General features: G+C 38.7%; 1 protein-coding gene across 9 annotated transcripts in view; it reads left to right on the plus strand.

The window, feature by feature from the left end:
- The window catches only part of LOC117141681 (acetylcholine receptor subunit alpha-like), a 74,684-nt gene extending 54,945 nt beyond the window's left edge, over positions 1-19,739 (plus strand). For 7 of the 9 annotated variants that reach the window (XM_033305278.1, XM_033305277.1, XM_033305279.1 and 4 more), the window contains 7 exons: positions 1,079-1,194; positions 5,017-5,185; positions 5,251-5,387; positions 5,438-5,581; positions 14,241-14,360; positions 16,296-16,542; positions 19,408-19,739. In XM_033305278.1, coding sequence (XP_033161169.1) covers positions 1,079-1,194; positions 5,017-5,185; positions 5,251-5,387; positions 5,438-5,581; positions 14,241-14,360; positions 16,296-16,542; positions 19,408-19,605 — 1,131 coding nt within the window. In that variant the 3' untranslated portion in view covers positions 19,606-19,739. Of the gene's footprint in view, positions 1-1,078; positions 1,195-4,310; positions 4,411-5,016; positions 5,186-5,250; positions 5,392-5,437; positions 5,582-14,240; positions 14,361-16,295; positions 16,543-19,407 lie in introns of those variants that run through there. The other 2 variants (XM_033305286.1, XM_033305285.1) reach the window with 2 other exon arrangements.
- Positions 19,740-23,659: the final 3,920 nt, after the last annotated feature.

The following is a 23,659-nucleotide window of genomic DNA, read 5'->3' on the forward strand; positions in this document are numbered from 1 at the left end:
TCTCTGCGAACTGTAAACTTAATCCCAACTCTAGCATTTATAGTTCCTGAGATCTCGACGTTCATACGGACAGGAAGACGGATGGACGGACGGACATGGACAGATCGACCTGCTATTAGTCCTGATCAGGAAACGCTTCCTTCTGCCTGTTTCCTACTTTTCAACGAATCTAGTATACCCTTCTTCTTCACCCTATGAGTTAGGGGTATAAAAAACAATGCGTTATTCGCCCACAGTGGGTGTGGAAATCTGCTAGAGCAAATTTGCGCTGCGTCTACGTCTCTAGAACTGGAATGGAATACCTTTGTAGATCTTATGGTTGCCGAGATCACAGCGTTCATTCAGACAGTCATGACAAAATCGATATGCTACAAATGTTGTAGCTATCGGTATACTAATAAAATGTTGAAATTCCTTGCAAGAACTCTTCCAAACTACGTAACGAGAGACAAAATCGACTATTGCGTGTTCTCTCGTTTTCGTTTAATATTTCCTTAATTGATGGTTGAAGTACTAAATCAACCGGAAATAGGATATATATAGTACCTACACTAGATCAATTAGGTTTATTATATTATTAGGTCATGCTGTTTGTTGTAGCATTTTTTGAATATAAGCAACATTGGTAACAATTGCAAGCTCTTTGATATTTTAAAATACGCAAAACTCCACCATTTTCAAAAAACATTTCTACGTAAACTCGACTTATTTTACGATACTAAAGCTATGTTTCTGTTTCGCTTTTATGTCAGTTACGTTTACTACGTGCAATTTAAACAATGGAATTAATTATTGACCTATCCATAATTTTTTTGTTGATATAAACAATTATTTTAACAAAAACGAGCGATATAAGCAATACAAATTCTTACAATTTTCCTGAATAAGGTTTTGTTGCATGTGTTGTAAATTACCGTATGACGCAAGCTTATATATATTTTTTTAGATCTTTTTACATTAAAAAATATACACTAATAAATATAAAATTTTTATTTTATTACTGAGCATAGAAATAAATTTGTAAAATAAACGCATATACATACATTTATATTAAAAATAATGCTATAACTTATTCCAGGTTGATCTGAGGCACATGGATGAACAACAGGGCAGCAACGTTGTTGCTGTGGGTGTGGACCTATCTGAATTTTATATGTCTGTGGAATGGGACATTCTTGAAGTTCCAGCTGTTAGGTAAATAATTTTATTAACTTATTATGTTGCCCGTTAATTATAAGAAGAAAACATTCCCATTTTATTAATGCATTTGATCAGAACTACTTTTTGTTTCGATGAGACTTATAAATTTAAAGCTTAAGAATTAATATTAGGCATTCCAAGTCTTTAATAATTCCATATTTAATCTAGATAACCCCCAACTACTATATACTTCTACTACTACTAGAAAAAGAAAAATCGTTGAAAGAAAAAATTCTCGCTGTTGGAGCTTCATTAAGCGTCTCTCGGGATTTTACGATTTCGATTTGAAATAGAACAATCGGAGCTCCGGTTTTCGTATTCGCAAATTTTTTTTTCGATTTGTAAAACGGGCACTTTTGTCGGGCCGAAATGAAAAGTAAATGCCTTTTTTATATCAAATCAGATTTTATTTTAGTGGTTTAATGATGTTTATTCCACATCACAACAAGATCATTCTGTCACTTGGATATTTTATAAAAAATTGAAAATTTATTTCTGGCTCCACCTCAGATTTGACAAATTTTCGATTTGCGTCGCCAAAAGTTATCGCGAATGTTTTCATACTGCTGCTGAAACGAAACAGGAAGGTAAAAATAACTATAAAATAGCTTAAACAGCTGTTTGCTGTTGTTTGTGTACGAATTCAAATTAAGCAATTGCAAATATACAATTTTTTTGAGCTGATAAAATTATTATTAAAAGAAAAGCCATTTTTCTTTGGTAGCATCTCAAACATTTAGTTTAGTTTAATTTACAATTTAAATTAGTTTTTTCCTTACTGAAACCTATTAATAGGATAGAAAAAATGTTTTAATGGTACAAAGTCTATTTTTTGCATATGTATGTGGGAAATGAACCAGATCAGGGAACTAAAATGAACGATGAAACAGAGAGCAAGAGACTAACGCGCAGTGGCAACGCTTATTAACGGAAAAAACAAAAGAAGCAGTTGGAGTAGAATGGTGAACGAGTGCAGTCACGAGTTTTTCAATCGCGCTATATACTTATGCAACTAGAGCTAAACAATTGTCATCAAACAATTAAATAATAATAAGCAAGAACTATTGTCATTAAACAATATAAAGTGTACTATAAACAATGGTCATTAAACCATAAAGTAAACTTACTACATATATTACAAATATTCAAGTTTGGACCTATGATAACGTTACAAAGTTTACAGTAAGTTGGGAAATCGGTGGTTAAACTTCCCGCATCTGAAGCAGAACTGGCTTCTGTCTACGGCGCTTCTAAAGTGTATCGCTATGTGGCCTTCCTCCATACAATTGAAGCATGTTTGTCGGGGCTCTAGTTCCATGATCAGACATTGGGACCATCCTACCCTCAGCTTGCCACGCTTGATCACTGGATCCGCCATATTAGCTGAAACTGCTATTACAGCAGTCTTCCCTCCATACTGCGTTTGTCGGAGCTCCGTGGTTGCCACCAACTACTGGGATCTCTGCCTGGGACTCCAGGGCCTTCCTCAGCTCGTCTTCAGAAGTATGCTCGTCTAGGTCGCGAATCAAAAAAGCGCGAAAGCATGCGCGGTCTCCGAGCACCACTCCCGTGTCCACCTTGAGCTTCAGCGTCAAGTCTTGGGTAGAGGCACGTAGCTCGAGTAGCAGTTCGCCTTTGGCCGTCCTTTTAACCCTTGTTACGTTTTCTCTGATGGCCCTGAGCCTGGCGTCCTGCCCTCTTGTGACCAGCGACAGCACTTCGCTGTACGGTAAGGCAGCTGATGGGGTGATAACCAGCGCATCATCAGACCTCTCCCTCGGCGGTCTCTTCCTGCGATGTTCGGGCGTTCGTTGCTGCAGTCTGGTTTGTGGCTTACTTCCCGCTGGGCGTGGGGCGGAGCCTTAGGTAGGCGCTGGGGTCCCGCTGCCTTCTGGTGGTCGGATTGCTGCACTTTCTTCGCGGACAGCGCCGTGCGATCCTTTGGTTTGGGACTATCCTTGCCCGTACTGGGTTCTTCGTAGCCGGAGGGGCGCTTAGGGGTGGTCTTTTGGCTACCATCGTTTCTTGCGGATCGGCCGACTTGTGAATTCTCCGCCTCCGGCAGCCTTGTGCGCGGCTTCAGTTGGAGCTTCTTCAATCTGGCGAATGAGTTTTTCATTGCCAGATTAATGCTCCTCACCTCGTTGTAGTTGACCTTCGTGAGACGGTCGTCCAGGATTGCTCCCATCTCCTCGATTTCTAGCTAGGGGGTCTTTACTCGCTTTGCTGGTTGGGCTCTGATAGGGGGATGTCGCTTCTAGTGACCTCTTGGAGGTGCCATCGTTTGGGTTCTGGGGTGGGGTCCTTAGGACCTTTGACCTATTCCCGAACACCAAGCTTCTGTTGTATGAGCACTTGTTACATTTCTTGGCCCGACGACCTAGTGTGACGCCATCGGGGCGGGTTTGGGAGGAATGTTTGGTAGGGCCTCCAGAATCCGTGCATAGGTTGTGCATTTTATACCTCCTGCCAGATTTGCGGCTTTATACCGTTCGCCGGGTTATGGATATGCTGCCGGCCAACTTGGCTCAGACGCTGAATGGGTTTTTATTTCGCTGCAGGCGCAGGCCACGTAGCCGCCCACTTTTGGGTTAGACGCACCGTGGACTAAGGGGAGGGTGAGCAGGGAAAAGTTGCGACGGTGGGAGATATACCGCTCCAGCTCGGTCGCCAGAGCCCCGGATTTAAAGTGTGCCGCCTAAGCGGAGAGGTTGGCTATTGGTCTGCTCCTTGACTTTTTACCCTCTTGTTCTGCTTCTACTGCTCGTTTATGGATCTATCTCCGGGTTTCCATGGCATGGGAACCCGTCAGCCGCCCATAAATGTATGATAGGACCGGTGAACCGATCGTTTGGCGATTTCCGTAGCATGTAGCTTTTGTCAGTGAGTGCATGCACCGAGAAAAGGCGCCACCTGTGATTGGGGACTCATGCATACGACCAGCGCTGCCAGACCGGGGAGCTTTAACCGTTTACCAGCACTTCTATCCCAGCTGACTGCGAGATCAGCTGGCGACAGCAAGAGAAAACAACGACGACGACAGGAGAGGAAGTAATGAAGAGAAGGTTCGTTGCCAAGTTCTCGCACCCTGACCTGCCCCATGGCCGCTCCTGTCTCCACCACGCCGCCGCGACCCGGAAAATGTTGAGATTTTCCAGGAGCACCTACTCGGTGCCACCGGCTACTCCCATGCTCTTTTCCACCTCCCAGGTAAAGCTTAGGTGCTGTGGACTAATTGTTTTTTTCCAATGTTGACAACAACTGGGCATAAATTTAGGTGCTGCTGGCGGTTGCGAGACCCGACTATATGTCTTACCAATTGTCGCAGCTAGGAGCGACTCCCTAAATTTGGTGTCTGATCCGAATTCCAATGCTAAGGTCTATTGTTTGTCCTAATTATACCGGCGAATCGATATGGCCATTCTAGTGTGTCCATTTCTACGCAAAATTGCCTTTTACCGCTTCGTTCTAATATAGGCGTTTATAGGTCGTTAACAGTATATAGGCCGGATATAGATGTCACATATATGGATGCCAATGGAATATTCAAAAAATAAACGGAAAACAAAAGAGAATGCTATAGTCGACTTCAGCAACTATTAGATATCCGTTAAAGCGGACTAATAAATAATACTAATAATTTGTTATAACACTAATAAAAATGTGAAAAAATGTTCAAGAAGTGTGGGTGTGGCAGTCATTTTAAGCTGTCATTTTAACATTCGCACAATAAAATGTAAAATTTTAGAGGAGAAACCATAGCTACAAATAAACAAGAAAAACAAAAATAGTAAAATACAAAATAACATTTTGCAGGAATGAAAAGTTTTATACTTGTTGCGACGAGCCATACTTGGACATCACATTTAATATAACAATGAGAAGGAAGACGCTTTTTTATACTGTTAATATAATAATACCGTGCATGGGAATATCATTTTTAACCGTATTAACATTTTACCTCCCATCGGATAGTGGAGAAAAGGTAATTTAAAATAAATTCACAAAGAACTTTAAAAACTAAAATACATATATAAATTGCCGTTACAGGTCACACTATCTATTTCCATTCTCATTAGTCTTCATGTGTTCTTTCTTTTGGTGGTTGAAATTATACCACCAACGTCACTGGTTGTTCCGTTGCTGGGAAAATACCTCATATTTGCCATGATACTTGTGTCTATCAGGTAATATTGAATTATATTATAAATCAAATTTAACATGTCATTTTTTATAGTATCTGCGTGACGGTTGTTGTTTTGAACGTTCATTTTCGTTCACCTCAAACTCATAAAATGGCACCCTGGGTTAAGCGCGTCTTTATTGACTTTTTGCCAGCGTTTTTATTCATTAAAAGACCGACGTACAACTTTGAAACAAGGTAAGAAATTTTATAAATAAATTATATTTAAAAAATTGTCAGTGAATATACAGCTTTGTTCTTTCAAAGTACAAAAAATGCTGACTTCGATCTTCTGCAGATTTTGATGGAACTCGAACTGCTCATAGAAATAGTATTCATACCCGTTATTAGTAGAGCATGGGGGTATACCATATTCGTTAAAAAGAACGTAAATTATTATTCTGTTCTATTGCTTGCTGTCGCGATACGAATTGTAACCATCGGTAGCTAAGCAATTAAAATGTTGCGCCTCGGGAATGCATTAGTGTAAGAATATATTAATAAACGCGTACAAGTTTTATTAGGATAAGTATAAACATAAAGTTTATGTTTGCGCTTTTCAAATTACACTGTTCTTTTTAATTGCTATTCTTTCGGTTTTCTCTACACAGCTACTACTCCTATCCAGTATCGAGTACTAAGGGTTGGCGTATAGCATAAACGACTTCGAGTTTTCCGCGAAGAAAGCCTACCTAGTTCAAATTCCATCATACCATTTCATGTTAAAAGCTTAAACGGCGTGATCTTCGTGCTTCTTGGTTAAGTATTATTAATGCTTTGCTGAACTCTTCTATCGTACTTATACCAAGCAACAGGGCTGTCATAGCTCAACTTCGCAAGAATTGGTTTGATGATCTTGCGAATTTTTTCGACTAGTACGCCAAGGATGTAAAAGCAGTGCATCTATTAGACACTGTACGGCGAGGGTTTCCGAAATGAACGGCTTGCTTCTCGAAGCAGGTTAATAGTTATCATAGCGCTTGGATTTCGTCTCCATGGGACCGACGTGATCGATGTGGTACATAACCTTACCCATCTTACCCGCCTAAGCATTAACAATAATGCATCTGCTACAGTTCTCGACTCTTGGCTCTGTTTAGTCTTTTATCTTGGAAATGAAGTATAATTTTTTTGCGATATCCTTGTTCTTCCTGGTAGAGAAATGTCTTAGAAGGTATGTGGCTTTAATGTTTTTTTATATATCGATATAAATAGAAAAGAAGAAATTGAAAGACAAATAACAAAATTAAGTTTTTTGGCAAATCAACAGAAATTTAAAAGACTAAAAAAAAATATTAAAAATCGAAACATTTTTAAAAAGTATTTTATTTAAGAATTAAGGTGATTTTGGTTTTCCACATTATGAATAAAGGAACAGAACTTATAGATTACACTTATGCGAAAACAATAAACCCGATATATATCGGGGTACACGATATGTGTCGTGAAGATCGACGTGCTGCTATTGTACTTAGAATACTTCCCAATTGAGGGGAACTTGTTGATCGACTTGATGTCTTATAGGTGTTGGGCATTGAGGGCCCAAATCCTTTCGACAATATGTCTGCTGGCATCTCGGTGGTTGAGATGTAGTGATGTGATGAAATGGTGGGTCTTCAGTTTACTAAAAATTCTTCTAGGATGCTTTTAAGATGGACCGATTCATTGAGGAGTCAGACAGAGGCATGTACTCCGCTTTTTTTACTTCGACTTTCTCAAAGTGCAAAACCTGTGAAAGATCTGGGATCGTCAATGTTGGCGGCCCAGTCAGAATCTGAGTATCCTACTAGGTCTTGACCACTTAGATTAGAAAGCAATTAATGGTTTTGAGTGGCTTTTAAAAAGCGTAATATTCTTTTGCCGGCAATCTAATTTTGTTTCCCGAAATTGGTATTATATTGGATTTGTGCGCTCACTGCAAATGCAAATGCCAACCACATTAAGGCTCCTATCAAACTTTCCTCTTTTTGCTTTCGAGCGTTGCTAAATATTTCGATTGGCCCATGATGTACCGTGTCTTGTCTTCTCTTTGTTTAAATTCAATGCCCAAACAATACTACAGTTGGCCCTAATCATTTATCTGGAATTTGTTGGATAATTAATTCTTCAACTGCGACAGAATTCGGGTCCACTCTGCTTTGGGCCATATAGAGGCTTTTATCATTTTGACATTTGCTGTCAATACTTCTTGGAATTCAAGTGGGACACTGTGTTAGAGCTCTTCTTCGATACCTCCATTTAAATAGGCTCTGTTGAAATCGTATTGATAAAGATCCAATCCGAATTCCATAGCTAAGGCTATTAAAATTCCTATTGAGCTCATTCTGGACACTTGAGGGAAGGTCTCGTCGGATAAGTCGTTTCTGAATATCGACAACTTCCCAAGTAATATTATTTTTAATGACCTGAATTGGTTTTTTAATCATCGGGTTGATTGCCTTCGTTGTCACCTGGGTTGTCATTCACTGCTCTAGGTCCGGTGCTCCTTGCCACATAAGAAAAACTATTCTTGTTTTAGTTGGGTTGGCGAAAGGCAAGGTAAGCATTACATATTATATTAAGCATGACAGCGCCTTTTCTTGTGTGCCACAAGGGAGCACCCCTTCAGACGCAGCGAAAAGACGGCGAAGCGTTCCCATGCGATCGGCAGCAGAGGAATCAACGGACCATGCGCTCCAGCAGGAGCGGACACCGCAGCAGCAGCGACATCGCTTAGGAAAGCGCGACAAGCATTGCGGATAAGAAGCGGAGCACCTTGTCCAGTGGAGTACCTTAACCAGCGGAGCACCCCGTCCAGTGTATCAACGAGGGCTTTTATGAAATTTGTAGTATATTCTAGGTAACGAAGGCTGTAAAATAAATAGTGCGAGTGCAGTCCTCCAGTGTTATCCGTGCAGACGGCCATGTCCGTAAAATTGGCCAAAAGGCAGATTTAAGTTTTAAACTCGTGACCGAGTCCATGTTCTCAACATATCGACACTAACCCCGAGATTATCCCTTGAAATATAATCAAAAAAATAGTATGCGAGTACGCATTATTTCTATAAAAGGCCATAGGTACGATCATTCGGCGAGTGCCATATTGCCAACGCTTGTTGATAAATACACTGGGATAAAATTTTGTGAAATTATTACATTTTGTTACTAGTAAACTATTAACTCTCTAGAACGGAAAATAATTAATAAATTAAATAATTATAATCTTAAAAGGAGTTCAAACTAAACATGACAAAATTATTTATTAATTTAATTTATAAGCTTTGAGGTATTATTATTATGTGGGTTTATAGGTGTACTGCGACCCAGTCGGATCAATTGAACTACCCCTTCATGACTCAAAGATCCCTCTGAAGTCCAATGCACTGTAAAAATGACAGAATTTTATTGGGGTTCAGGGCTGCAATTGTTTCCCGTGGGACTACATACATGCCCAGGAGTCTGTTCCGCTTGATGGCAAGTGCCATGAAATCACATTTAATATGTGCAGAGCTCTCCTCCTCCAGAAATTTTGTGCAAATGGCTGTGAAGTCGGCAATGCCCAGTAAGAAGTTCAATCAAAATGCGCACGGTGTTATTCCCGTGTGTCATTAAGGTCTTGAACCATTTATGGTTATATTCACGGAGGAGAATCTTAGACTGCCTAAGTCCTGGTGGGTGTTCCCAGAATGACAGACGTTTTTCTTCCACTAGTGACTTCAGTGAGCCCCGCACTCTGTGGTGACCAACACCACAGAAGGATTCGGGCCCAATTAGTGGTTTCTCTGCCCCTTACCTGGCTAGGTTGTCCGCTAGCTCATTGTGACGTTGTTGTGTCCCGGGACCCACCTTATTGTGAGTTTGTTGACAGCTCCTAGTTTGTCTAGGGCTGTCCTCACTTCATTTACTAGGTTATATGCTATATATCATATCCATTCGAAGTTAAAGGAAGTTGTATTATCTGTAAAGCGTATCCTTGGAAAACAATACGAGTGGTTCTCGAACTACACTCTGTCCGGAATGTTTTCGCAATTAACCTTCATACCGATTACAGTTGTTTTATGACCTGTTACCTTAGAAAATTTCGGTAAACAAAATTAATACCCCTCGACTGGCCAGACATCTAGCTTAGAGTTTAATTAGTATCTTTTGAATATTTTGAATTTAGCATTTTTGCTAAGCTAAGTGGTACCATACTTTATTGTGTTTAGAAACGATTGATAGAGTTCATTTAATTTATCGTTATCTTTTTCTCTTTTTCGAGATGATTTGATCTCCAATCTGTGCCTCAGCGCCGGTTTGCCCGGTGTGCGAAACAGAAATAAAAGTTGGTGTGGACATGTACGTGACAACATGTCAACATGAATTTCCCAAGAAGTGTATTGATAGTACTTTTAAGGGGAACGATAAATGTCAGGCCGGTTGGTCCGCAAGCGCGTTCTAAGGATTGGATTTCGGAAGATGTTACGATAGAACCATCATGATAGGAGAAGAACCGACGTGGTAGAAGTAAAAGCAACGGCGAAACAACTGATGCAAGCCAACCCTACCGCGATGACCGGAGCAACCACATATCATATAGAGCGAAGATTGCTCACGTTTCTGTCGGAAAAATTAAATGGGTTAGTTCAGATTTCAGTGGAGTCCGAATCCGGATGAAGAAGTAAGACCTCATTCGCCTTTGGTCAAGCCAGGCTCCACGAAAGAGATAGGGGAAACCAACATGAAAACGTAGGTTTAAACCAGTCGGCGTCACTTAATTCACTGAGAAGTGTGGTATCCGATTTGAATAACCTAATTAGGTCGTCAGATCCTGAAGGGCAACTCCATATATAGAGTGGAGGGCCTCAACCACCAGACCTTAGAAGGGAACTTCGCTATTTTGTGCCAACATGCCGGTTTCTGCTCGAAAGCTTGTTTGTGTCTTAAAGAATAATTTACGTCCAGAGATTAGGTATGAGATTCTCAACGTAGAAATTCAAACCGTGTCGGAGCTAAGAGAAACTTACCGAAGACTCGAGGTCTTCTTAGATGAAGTAAAGAAAAGTCTGAACTTGCTCAGGAATCAGAAGAGCAAATTATTTCAAAGTTGAAGCAGAGTAGGGGATTGAGATATTCTCTCTAATATGGTGGAACTGTCGGAAAGAAGACCACAGATACGAGGACTGTTTAGCAGAACGGAGAGCTTTTTGTTATGGTTGTGGAGTTCCCAACACGTACAAGCCAAGTTGTGCTAAGTGTGCAAAAACTTCAAAGCCTTCACGTCGAGGCTGCAATACAAGCCGACACCTTCGAATGCCTATATCGCGTAAAGTCGATATGTCCAGTTCTTTAGATGTAGCAGCAAGCTAAAATTTTTTCTTCTGCTTCATCGAAACATTCCGAAACTAGGGGAAACGCCTGCCGGACGTACAGAAGCGCCAAACTCTTAGTTCAAGGTGCATAATAACATTCTGGCAAAGCGTTGCAAACTCATATAATTGATGTTGATGACGGCGGGATACGCACATACCCTGAAAAAGTAGCAGCGATCACCAACTTTCCGAGTTTAATGCGCCTTTCCGGATGGTATAGAAAGTAAGAACTTGTTGCTATATGATAGATCTCCTAGTCGGTCTGCATGTCGATTTAATCTCGAGCGATTTAATCCACAGCGTCAGCGCGAACGAGGTGAATTTTTCTGACCTACAAGTGTATAGGAAAGCAGACCACCTAACGGGTCAAACTCTTTATGATGAATTGGCTTGGAAGCTATGGATACCCCGAAAATTAAAATGAAATGAAAATCCTCGAGTTATGCTTGCACGGTGGGATACATAAGACCATTGAGAGAATAAAGCGGTATTATTATTTACCAGGTCAACGATTACGAGGTGCGCAAATCCACCAAGCCGTCGAATTCCTCTCTTAGACCTCCGTTAGAAAAAACTTCAGACACACAGTGGTTTTTCCAGCGGCTCTTCATTGATTTTCGAGGTTTTTCGGTTGGTTTCTTTATAGTGCTCGATCACATTTCAAAATGTCTTTTTGGAGAAAATAAATAGCGAGGTAGTAGTTAATTACCTCGAGAGTGAACTTTTTATGACATTTAGGGTGCCTAAAACTATCGTTTCGAATAACGTCTACCAATTTCGTGCAGACGTTTTTTAAAGTTAATTAATATGCTTATATGCACTTATTACCTGCCGTGCATGCCCCTAAAGTTAACGCTTCAGAACGTGTTAATCGTTCAGTCATCGCAGCAATTAGGGCTTACGTACGCAGGATTTGTTTTGCTTTGCGTTCAGCGGTGCATTCTAATATTGGAACTTTTTCCTACTATATGTTATACGGTCACCATATGGTTACCTCGGGTTCAACATATGCTCTGTAAGCTTAATTTGCTCGATGATCGGTGCATCATGTTCAACCGTCCGGACTCTTTCCAGATTAGGCATTCTTAGGCTATAAAACGTATGATGAAGATTAAGCCTGTCAAAAGCTTAAAGTTGTTTTCAAGTGGGTTATAATGACAAGCTTGGAGCTTCGTTTGTTAAAGACCGAGTTGGTAAGATGTTGGGTTGGGTAACTACTATTACGAGTTGAAAGACCTACAGCGTCAGGACAACCTTCAATGACTTAAGGTCAGGCGGAATATTGTATCTGGTACAAATACCATAGTTTGATTTTAGTGGCGGGGCTTTGTAACGGGGCCTGAAGCGTTTTGACCCTTATATATAACTCTGCTGTAAAGTAGGCACATTAATTATATAAATAGGAAATAGGGTGATGCCAATGGTTGCACTCCAGCTGCAACTGCTTTAGCCACTCGGCCAATTTCACTGCCCTGAATCCGAATTCCGGTCACGTTCTTTTCTTGTAAAGTTTCGAAGAGATCACATGCATTTTCCTCGATAAACACACTGGGGTAAAAATTTTGTGAAAGTATTAAATTAAATTACTAGAAAATTAATAACTCTCTAGAAAGGAAACATAATTATACCCGTTACTGATAAAGTTCAGGGGTATACTAGATTCGTTGAAAAGTATGTAACAGGTAGAAGGAAGCGTTTCCAACTATATAAAGGATATATATCCTTGATCAGGATCAATAGCCGAGTCGATCTAGCCATGTCCGTCTTTTCGTATGAATATCATGATCTCAGGAACTATAAAAGCTAGAAAGATTGAGATTCACAATACAGATTTTAGAAACAAAGACGGCTTAAGGCCCTAAAACCGCCGAAAACTGACACGCCCACATTTTTAAATTTTGTCTCGTTATATTCCCCAATATCTATCGATATCCCAGAAAAATTATGAAATTTCGCGTTCGCATTCACACTAGCTGAGTAACACGTATCTGATAATCGGGGAACTCGACTATTGCTTTCTCTCGTGTTTCTATTTATTTAATTTATTATTTTTTATATCAGCAATATAAAGAAGTTTTAATTGTCAACACACAGTTACCTATGCGGTAATTAATATTTTAATAAAATATTTAAGACTAGTAGAAGTTTCATTGACTTTTGAAATAATAAATATCATCCAAATACACGAAACAGTGTTTCGTGTTAAGCAAAGGTCGAAAGACATTATTCGTGCACCTTTGAAAAGTAGTCGGTGCATTCCTAAGGCCAACTGACATTCGAGTGTATTCATAATGTCCGCTTTTGGTGGAGCATGTAGTTTTAGATATTGATTCTGTGTCCATTTCTATTTGTTGAAATCCTTTTTCCAAATCGATGGTTGTAAATTATTGACATTTCCTAAATTACCAAGAATTTCGTCCATGTTTGGCATTGGATATCTGTCAGGGATAGCTATATCATTAAGTTTTCTATATATTTTTTTTTATATATATATATTTTTTTTTTATCATATTGATCATGTAACCATGATCATGACATTCGTCGATAGACATTTTGGTTTCTTCACTGTCCGATGGTCTTAGTCGTTTGTCAATCGGAAAGTTAGAATTCTTAGATGTGGAGTCTTTTTTTAGATGGTTGTTTTGGATTTTATTGTAATGTTGTTGGAAAGGACTTTTGAGAATACTTGGTTGAATGTTCATGTATGGGTTGGGTTTGAAATAACTTGTTGCGTGCCACATAGGTTGGTTGTGTATAGGTGGATATAAATGGCTGCATGTATTGATTAAAATTAGGTTGGATGGGTTTAGGATATTATGGATAACGTTCTATTCTATATGTTGCCTTTGGACTTATTGTTTTGTATTTGCTTTTAGTTTTCTAGTTCCACTTCTACTTTTTGAGTTTGACAACTGAATTAGAATTATAATCAAAGTCAAAGGGTTTTCTCTACTTGTGTTGCGAATTATTTAAGAGAACTAGTTTAACTTACTCTACTTCTACTTTTTGTGTTGGACAACCGAATTTGAATTATAATCCAAGTTGGAATGTGTGTTCTCGTCTTTGAGTTCGGAAAATTTCCGAGAACTTGATTATAAAATTTAAGGGAAGATGCATGGTGCATTCTTATATTCAGATACGCTGGGCAAACCTGCTCCTACGAGTATGCATCGAACGGGAAAGGTGGGCAACGCATTGATATAAGTGTTGGATTCGGAGGTGATGTTGTTGACTTTCACCCTGAGTGGTTAAAATCCGTTTGTCAAATATTCCAACAAAGGTATTCTAATCTGAAACGCTGTCTTCTCCTTGGTCGGGAAATCACGCAAATCATAAATTTGGTGAGACGAACACATAAGCTCTTTGAGCTAGCCGCTGCAACTAGTAGCGAGCAGAATCAAGCAAAACAGTTTGTAACACTTTGTATCGTCGGAAACGCTTTCTTCTGCCTGTTTCATACTTATTATTCTATGACTAACGGGTATAAAAATGTCAAATTCTACAATAATTGAATCTTTTTTTTTCAGTAAATTACTTTTGAAGGACACACATGCTTGCTTTTATCCTTACTATTCTGCGACAAATATTGATCGACTCGCGTCTTCAGGATACAACAATAGTCTGCCAAAGGAAGATTTATCGCAAAGGAAAGTATTACCTATTTGCTATTTCTATTACAGTTATGCTATTAATTACTTGTGGAATATAAAACTACTTGTGTTGGGGGAGGTTGGTACATTTAATAGATCGATTTTAGTTTTCCAAGCCTCAAAATGTCTTTCGAAAGCACATATTAATGTTCCATGTTCATATCGATCAATGACCGTCAGAAACCCCTTTTTAAGTTTTCTTAACCCTCTATTACATCTCTTTATAAATGGAATATTCCAAATGGCACCGCACTTCGTAAAATAGCAAGTATCTTCCTCTACTTATTTTATTGGTTGGCCATGACTTGCCACCCTGTAGAACTGACCGCAACCTGACGCCTTACAGGGTCACGCTGCAATTCCAAAACTTGCTTACTTATGTAGGTGGACCATAGAACTTGTCACAACTTGTCTGCAACTCCGAATTCTAAAAGCACTTAAGATTATAAAACTCCTCAACTTTTTCAGCGTGATCTTAAAATAGTTATGACCACTATTATTAGGTCAATAAGCCGCGAATGTTTTGATAACAATGCAGTCAGAGAGAATTAGTTTGCCTTAATGTATGAGATGTAATTCTTGATGTAACATCGCGTCCAGCTACGAAGTATGTTTTCAAAAGCCATTCGTACATATCTCGCATTTTCGTGACATACGTTATACCGGTAATGTTTGTGGCCAAGAAACATCCCTTTTATCTTCATGGAAGCTCCACACTGACAGCTCCTAATCCTAATTCCGCACCATCGATCTATGAATGCTAGAACTTTTCTAATAGCAGTATTCCCTAAACAAATATGAAGTGATAGCTGCACCACATCTTATAGGATCCGGAATGGACAAAAAAAGAGACCACGAATGCGAACGAGAAAATTTGACTTGCATATCAATAGAAATTATGAAAAAACAAGAGAGAATGCTATAGTCGAGTTCCCCGACTATCAGATACCCGTTACTCAGCATGTGTGAATGCGAACGCGAAATTTTTTTTGGGCTATCGATAGATATTGGGGAATAAAATAGAAAAAAATTAAAAATTGTTTCAAAGTGAGGGATTTGGAGTGGGCGTGGTTCAAAAATGTGGGCTTGGCAGTTTTGTGCGATTTGTGGGCGTTAGAGTGAGCGTGGCAAAATTTGAAAACAAACTTGTGGTGCTGGAAGCTGCATGCTAAATCTTGATTTTAAGTATCTGAGATCGAGGTTCATTCATCATAATTATTTCGGAGAGATACCTTTTATGGTCGGAAACGCTTCCCTCTACTTGTTACATACTTTTCTACGAATCTAGTATATTCTTTTACTCTACGAGTATAACAAATAAAAAGAATTTGACTTGAATTGGAGTTAAAGTAAGAACAACGCTTTTATTTATTTAAATCCAATTAGCAACAAAACTAACTAAATGTTGGTGGAACTGATCCAGTCTTCTTAGAATCACAAGCGCTTATTAGAGCGGAAGCGAATGACAAATTGAATATAAGGGGCGAGGCTGCACTCTCCGTTCTGGAGTTATTAGTCGCGCGCTGGTTCCGGCTGTAATCTTTAAAAGATAGATGGATAACATTGAGCAAACAGATTCTAGAGACATAGACGCAGCGCATGTTGCCCATGTTGCCACGACCACTTTAACGTCCACAAACCGCTCAAACCTGGTACGCCCACACTTTTGAAAAATGTTTTGAAATTTGTTAATTTTTGTGGTATATTGAAATTTCTCGTTCACTGAGCGGGTAACTCGACTACAGCATTCGTTATTTTTAAACCATTTTGCGGATTACCCACTTGCTTATTGCTGGAGATGGCTGAGTTTTAATTCCTCAAAAGTATAAAAGTAAAATAATATTATGGCAAAAATCGAAATCAAAATAATTAATGAAATTTACTTACAGTTCTTATTTCTGTATAATGTTATCAAAAAATCTTTTATTTTAGCATTACGGCGAATGGACCGTTTGGAGGAAGTTGCCAGGTTCATGGCCCAGTGCCGCCACTCACCCATTGTAGTTCAGACGAAATAGCCGCCGTCCCCGATATGGATATCGGATCCTTAGGGATGAAAAGTCCCATTTTAAACAATCCAGCATTTTCTCACTCTAAATGCCTTCCTAAAATTCACAAAAGCTGTTTTTGTGTGCGCTTTATTGCAGAGCATACAAAAATGCAAGAGGACTCAACAAAAGTAAGTTAAATGGTATTATTTGATAAAATGCTTATAAGAAATAAGTAAGTTTTAGCTCTTATTTCACTAGATATGTAAGCCCTTACATAGAGTAGGCCAGTGTTTCGCTGCACATCCAGGCCACCAATTTCGATTAGAGTTTGCGCGACATTTTTGCGCGGTTCGGTAGCGACATGTTTCTGGAATATTGATAGAAATTTGCAGGCTACATAATAAATCGAAAAAACGCGGTAGTTTTGGGCTGTTTGTATGTGTTGTAGTGGTAGAGAAACTCTTCTAAAACAGACTTTTATAGTTCCGGAGACAGGCGGAAATACATCAGCATGAACGTGGACGCATCGACTCGGCTGTTCATACTGATTATTTATAATATTATAATAATATTTGTGGCTGCAAAACCAGCGGAGGTTTTTAATAATTTCTTATCAAAATCCACACACTTTCTTGCTCTCCCACACAAAATCTAAAGCTCTAAGCGTGCAGACTGCTCTCTTGAGGTACTTTTAACAGCTCGCTTGCAAGTTTTAATTTTGTGTTGTGAGGAGTCTTAAAACTCCCCACAAATCCGGGTGCAGGGTGCAACAGCGAAGACGTCTGGAATGCAAGAAAAGTCAAGGGCGGTCAGGTCGGCAAAGCCGAGAGACCTGCACTAACGGTACCGCGCTGGACCTTGGAGTCGAGCCGGCCAAGGGCACGGAGGTCGAACGGTAACGATGCGGACTTTGTGTGGTCACGCACAAAGGGGACGCATCGTGATCTAACGGAAAATTAGTTGCAACTTGTACCCGAGCCGGCCGCGTGTAAAATGGGAAAAAACGATCCCCGCGGCCTATAAAGGGACGGCGTAAGTGCAGCTCGAGGCAATCAGTCACAACACGCGAGGAGCCATGCGTTCGCGAGGATAGTAGAGGAGAGTACGCGGCCGCGCAGTCAGGCAGTCGGAACGGAGTCCGAAAACGGTCAGTGAGTTAGAACGCACGGAGAAGGTCACGAGGCGAGGACGCACGGAGTAAATGACGCTCAGCGAAAAACCACTGCGGAAGTGTCGGGCAGTGAAAAACACGCAGGACTCAGAAGGAAGGACGAGCAGATCGATCCTTGGAGTGCAGAAACAAGGACCTGGCGTCATTGAAAGGGTCATTGGAGTCAGTGGTCGGCAAAGGTGGTCCCAGGCCGAGCGTTGGCTTAACCCGTTGACGATACATCCTGCCTCATAACATTCTAAGCCCATTCGAGCCGGCTCGTGGTCTGTTGTTAAGGAAACACAGGCTAAAGAAGGCGTCGCAGGGGCAACGCCGTTCAGCGGACGGCGATCATCGGAGGAATTCTCTGTAAAATACTCCAATAAAGCTACTTTATTCTGAAACTTTGTCTTCTCCCAAAAAATAATACAATAATTCTCACACAAATAATAAATTTGTTTTCTCTGAGCTAGTAACTCGTAGCGAGCAGAACTAAGAAAAATTGATAGAAATTTTCAAGACTATTAAAAATGTGAATGTGTATAGCATTACATTTTTCAAAAGTGTGGGCGTGGCAGTTTTGTGGGCGTTAGAGTGGGCGTGCCAACAAGCTTGCGCTTCGTGTTTGTCTCTTGAATCTTTAATTGGTCCGATCTTTTTTATCCTCTTATTCCTATACCGCAATAAAATCATTTTTTAACTCTTGAGTTCCGATTCAATCAGGCAATCGCTAACAAACCTCTTTGGTTTAATAAAGAGTTGTCACACTGAGGAAATGTAATGTCCACACTTTAAACAAAATTTAAATATTTAGGTGCTCAGTATATCCTTTATACAAGACCTTGTTACAAGACCCTTTTTAAACCGTTGTATTTAACGTTACCTCATTCGGAACAGCCATACTCTTACGCGTTATCAAAGTCGAATCTAATATTTGTTTCACTCTAAACGTAAGCTCACTGCTTTACGATCTTCAGCGTGTTAAGCCTGCATATTCGCCGGGTCCCGCGGGAATCCCTGGCTGTGTGCTTAAATTCAAGGCGGAAGCATTTTGCAAGCCTCTACTAAAACTGTTTATCTCATCGCTGGAATCTTCACAGTTCCCCATATATGAAAGGAATTCTTTTTGATTCCTTTCCATAAAAAAGCTAGCAAATAGGATGCAAGCAATAACACAGGAATCTCAAAATTGTCGGCTTAGCTTTTTGAAAATGTTATCACTCCTCACTTCTAGCACCTTTGTAGGTCAATTATATGAAATCAAGCAAATCAAGAACTACTTACCTATTGGAACTATTTTTCTTCGTAATACAGGGCTTTAAAAATAATCTTCAAACAGATCTCATATACACTGACTCTAGTCTTTCTCTTATAGTAAGGAAACTAGATTTAGATTTCGCTAGTGCGTCCGATTCTAGAGTATGGATCACTCAGAGCGCTTGAATCGGTCTAAAAAAAACTGCTTACTGTTTGCCTTGCGGTGTCTAAATTGGGATACAAATTTTATATCACCTCCCTATTCCAGAACACTACTTTTAATTAATTTACCTTCCCAGCTAACCGTAGAGGGATGCAGTCCTTATTTGTAAGCTTATTCGTGGTGGCGTTGATAGTCCGGACTTGGTTATACGTCTAAACTTCTCTGTTTCAAGTAGATTCACTAGAAACTACATACCTTTAATCTTAAATTATTGTAGATCTAACTGTGAGTTGCATGACCCTTACAGAGATTTATATTCTGACTATAATAGACTTTATTCTATTATCTTTGTCTATTGAGACGATCCAATAAACAGGGACAAAAAAATTAACGTAGCTATATATAAATTAAATTAATTGTAAAAACTTCAATATGTCATTAAATATTTTATTAACTAATTGTTTTATATTTTAATTTAAAAAGGTTAAAGAGGATTGGAAATACGTTGCAATGGTGTTGGATAGACTTTTTTTGTGGATATTCACGTTGGCAGTTGTGGTTGGGACCGCCGGAATAATTTTACAAGCTCCTACGTTATATGACGACCGCATCCCAATTATTGAGCAAAAGGACTTGGACTTCTCGGGAACATCAGCCGGACGCTGTAGACCTCCGCAATAACATTATTATATTGGAAGAATTTAATTTTCAACTGAGGTGTATCAGATTAGTATTACAAAATTTTCTTTAACTGATATTTTCTGCAGGAAAACATGTTAAAAATTGCATATATATCGAAGACTTTAAGTAACAAATTAACTATTCTTTATTTTCGACCACATTTAGATATTCCAATCTGTGCTTTTGTGCCGTTCACTAAAGTAGTTTGGTATTCTTAGGCACATCAAACCAGGAAATTTTTTTATTTACCCTTGTCAACGAACACGTTATTCCAATTTACTTCTATAAGCCAGCTCTTGAGATTTTATCCAAGGACCTTTTCAAGGCGCAGTCAAGCGGCTATCCAGTACGTGGTACGAAATTAAAGAATCAAATGTTAACATTTTAATCTTAAACCAGAAATGCAGAAATGTTGATTACGATCTAACATTCGAAAGAGCACACAAAACAAGAAATCCATAAAGTGTTCAGATTTTCAAATATACATTTAAAAGAAAAACGGTTTAGTGTGAAATTAGCTGCGAAAAAGTGCAATCATCCGTTACTCGTAGAATAAAAGGGTATACTAGATTCGATGTAACACCGTGTAGCAGTTAGAAGGAAACGGCTTTAATCGCATACGGAATATTAATACCATGCAATGTCCGTCCGTTAGTCTGTATAAATGTCGAGATGTCTCAGCTAAAGTTTGTTTAAGATTATTGCCATGCCCACATTACGCCCACATTACAACCCGCTCAAAACTGTCACCCCAACACTTTTCAGCTATACGACGCATATAAAAAAAATGTCTTGCGTTATGTGTACATTTTTTAGAACGAAGGCTACTGAGGCATTCACATGTCGGATGTCGACTACCCCATGCAAATAAATTAAACTGGTTGTGCAGACTCCACCGGACTTTTTCCTTTAGTCGGAGAATAAGGGCTGCCTACGCATCAGGATGATCTTGCCGTCCTGTTACACCTTGTTTCTAATAACATCCGTTCGGTTTTTTCTTTCTTTATCGGTCTCTATTAAACCTTGCAACCTTTTTACAACAAAACTTTGTAAAATAAAAAAAATATTTTAAGAGTTACGATACAATTAATTCCTTAACCAATCCTGCACATAATAACGTGTCGTATATATAAATATAAAATTTAAAATTCAATTCCTTGTGAATTCGCTGCAAATCAACATAAGCAAAAGAGTATGCTGTAGTCGAGTTTCCCAACTATCAGATACCTGTTACTCAACTAGTAGAAGTGAACGCGAAATTTTAAAAATTAAATTGCATATCGATAAAAATGGCGAAAAAAATTATTTAAGAAAACAAGTTTTTTAATTTTTCAAAAGAGTGGGCGTTACAGTTTTGAACGGTTTGTTTCAGTTCGAAGGGGCGTGGCCAAAATGTTATACAACAAGAAAGTGACAAGACAAATAATAAAACGAAAAAACACCAATACATTTTTGAAAGTTTTGGGCATGGCAGTCTGGCCTGATTCGTGGGCGTGGGAACATTTGGAAATCAACTTGCGCTGCGTCTATGTCTCTGGAGTTTGCATGCCTAATTTTAACTTCCTAGCTATCATGGCCAAATCGAGTCGGCCATTGATCCAAATTAAGAATATGAGAATAATACTTTACGGGGTCTGGGACGATTCCCTGTACTTGATACATACTTTTCAACGAATCTAGTATACTCCTTTATTCAACGAATATTAAAATTCCAAAAGAGGCCAAATATTTAAATATGTCGATAGACAGTTTACAAAAACCCTTATCTGTATGTCACGTATATTATGTATGGTATTATTTTCAACTGGCATTTTCAATCACTTATTCATTCGTACAATTTTTTCCACGACAATATTAATTAACAAAGCACAGCATTTTGAAGGCGTTACACATGGCATGTGTAATAAGTATGTCGGGCGGTTCTGTTTATTTTGTTTATAATGATATGCAATATTAATTTTAACCACGAATGTTTAGATGTTAGATGGACAGGTATCCATCCCTTAAAAGTACGTAAATGTATATTCTAGATCAAAAACTGTAGCCTTATAGATTTGATCGTAAGGTTGTCTGTTGCTCTCTTTTTCCGCCCGTAAGAATCTCGAAATATTAGGAACTTTAGCTAGATTTTGTAATCGCCACGTGAAAATTCCCATATAGATTTCTTGATAATTTGGTATTACTTCTATAAAAATGCTTTTTCGACAAGACGAATATTATGTACCCTTGAATGGGTATATACCGAACTAGAACCTATAATGACTAAAAACAACGAAGCTAAGATTTCATTCCCATTATTTATTTTATAAAGTGGTCGTCTTTTACCCAAAATACAACAGAAAATAATTATTAATTACAAAACAAATCGCGATTAAAACAAACGAATAAGAAACGTTTATTTTCTTAAGATTATTCTTATTCCCGCTATTTGATATAGTGGTCCATTCCAGCCCGTTCCGACTAGACGGTTCTACGGTCATAGCTATATCGACTCGGCTGTTAACTCTCTATACAAATGACCGAAATCAATTTGCAAGGGTATAAAAATAACATTATTACATTTACATTAACCAGCCATATATGAGATCACATCTCGCTGGGCAGTGCGTGCACAAGAGAGACACATACTCTAACCCAACGAGGCACATAAGCTTTCCGTCGTGGTGAAGTCTTGAACTTAGCAAAGTCCTGCCACCCTTGTAAGGGTGGCTGTAAACCAATAGTATAACATTTTTAACCTCCCGCCCACTTTGCAACCCTAAACCAAAGACACTAGAACAGTGTCTAGTGTCTTTGCCGAAACCGTCGATAAGTGACAATGACCACCTTCTTTTGTGATTGTTTGTTTTCCCACTTTTTGCCACGCCCACGAACCGTCCTAAACTCCAACGCCCACACTTATAAACATTTTATTTATTTTCGTCAGAAAAATTATGTAATTTCGCGTTCGCATTCAAACTAGCTGAGTAACGGGTATCTGATAGTCGGTGAACTCGGCTATAGTATTCTCTTTCGTTTTTAATATCATTTCCGCCGTTTTAAAATATCTGCACTTCTGTCGCAACCCCACTCGCATTTGACGGTCAAGGAAATTGACTGTTTTTCGTTTTGTTTTAGCACTACAATTTTAAATTTCTCTCCATGCCTTTGTGGTTTTCTACGATTCTTATTTTATTAATTGAACCTTTTCTATTTATTTACACAACAATTTTATAAAGTTAATAAAAAAAATATTCTTAAAGATTTTAATTTAGCAAAGAGTCCCTTGACATACTGTACTTCCGCCACACATCCTAAGTGTCACCTATGAACAGAATTACAAAATGACATCAAATTATGCCATTGGAAACCACATTACAAGTGATCCCAATGGTTGACCTCATAACAATAGTACTTGCAAGCATTGCGGTTTAGCAGTTCGATATTTGATTCAATTGCTGAATTGTCTTACATGGCTCCAAATAATGTAAGCCTTTCATCTATAAACATCCGAAAAAACATGCTTGGCGGGAATCTTGACAAAGGGGAAACAGGTAACATTAAGTAAATGGATGGAGAAGGCAAAAGAGCGACGAGTCATGGTAATTATACATTTTAATTTGATCTAAAAATCACGCAAAAAGTAAAATAAAAGTAGTTTGCTATATCTAGATGGCGTTGAATATTACTGTCCAACTAACCGAAGTCCACTTATCTCAGATTTTAACATAATTTGGAGCTTTATATATTATACAGAAGATTGTATTTCACCACCTATCATAATTCCAATTAAAATTGTTTTGGAAATTGTTAAGCGGTAAATTAGAAACTATATTGTCTATGTCTAAAGATGTATTTGTTTCAGTTTTTAATTCAAAATGTGTATAATTTGATCATATTAATTATTTATTTGTAAGAATTACTATAATTATTTAAAATTGAAAAACTCTTGTACGGCTTTTGGACTCAAAATCTTTGCTCACATATTCAAAAAAGATTTGTATCCGCATAAGTCAGCACGGTGTTGACATGGTGTTCTCATGGTACTCAAAAATAATTAAGTATGTATCAAAGT

Source organism: Drosophila mauritiana, chromosome 3L (genome assembly GCF_004382145.1).
Source record: "Drosophila mauritiana strain mau12 chromosome 3L, ASM438214v1, whole genome shotgun sequence".
Classification (NCBI taxonomy): domain Eukaryota; kingdom Metazoa; phylum Arthropoda; class Insecta; order Diptera; family Drosophilidae; genus Drosophila; species Drosophila mauritiana.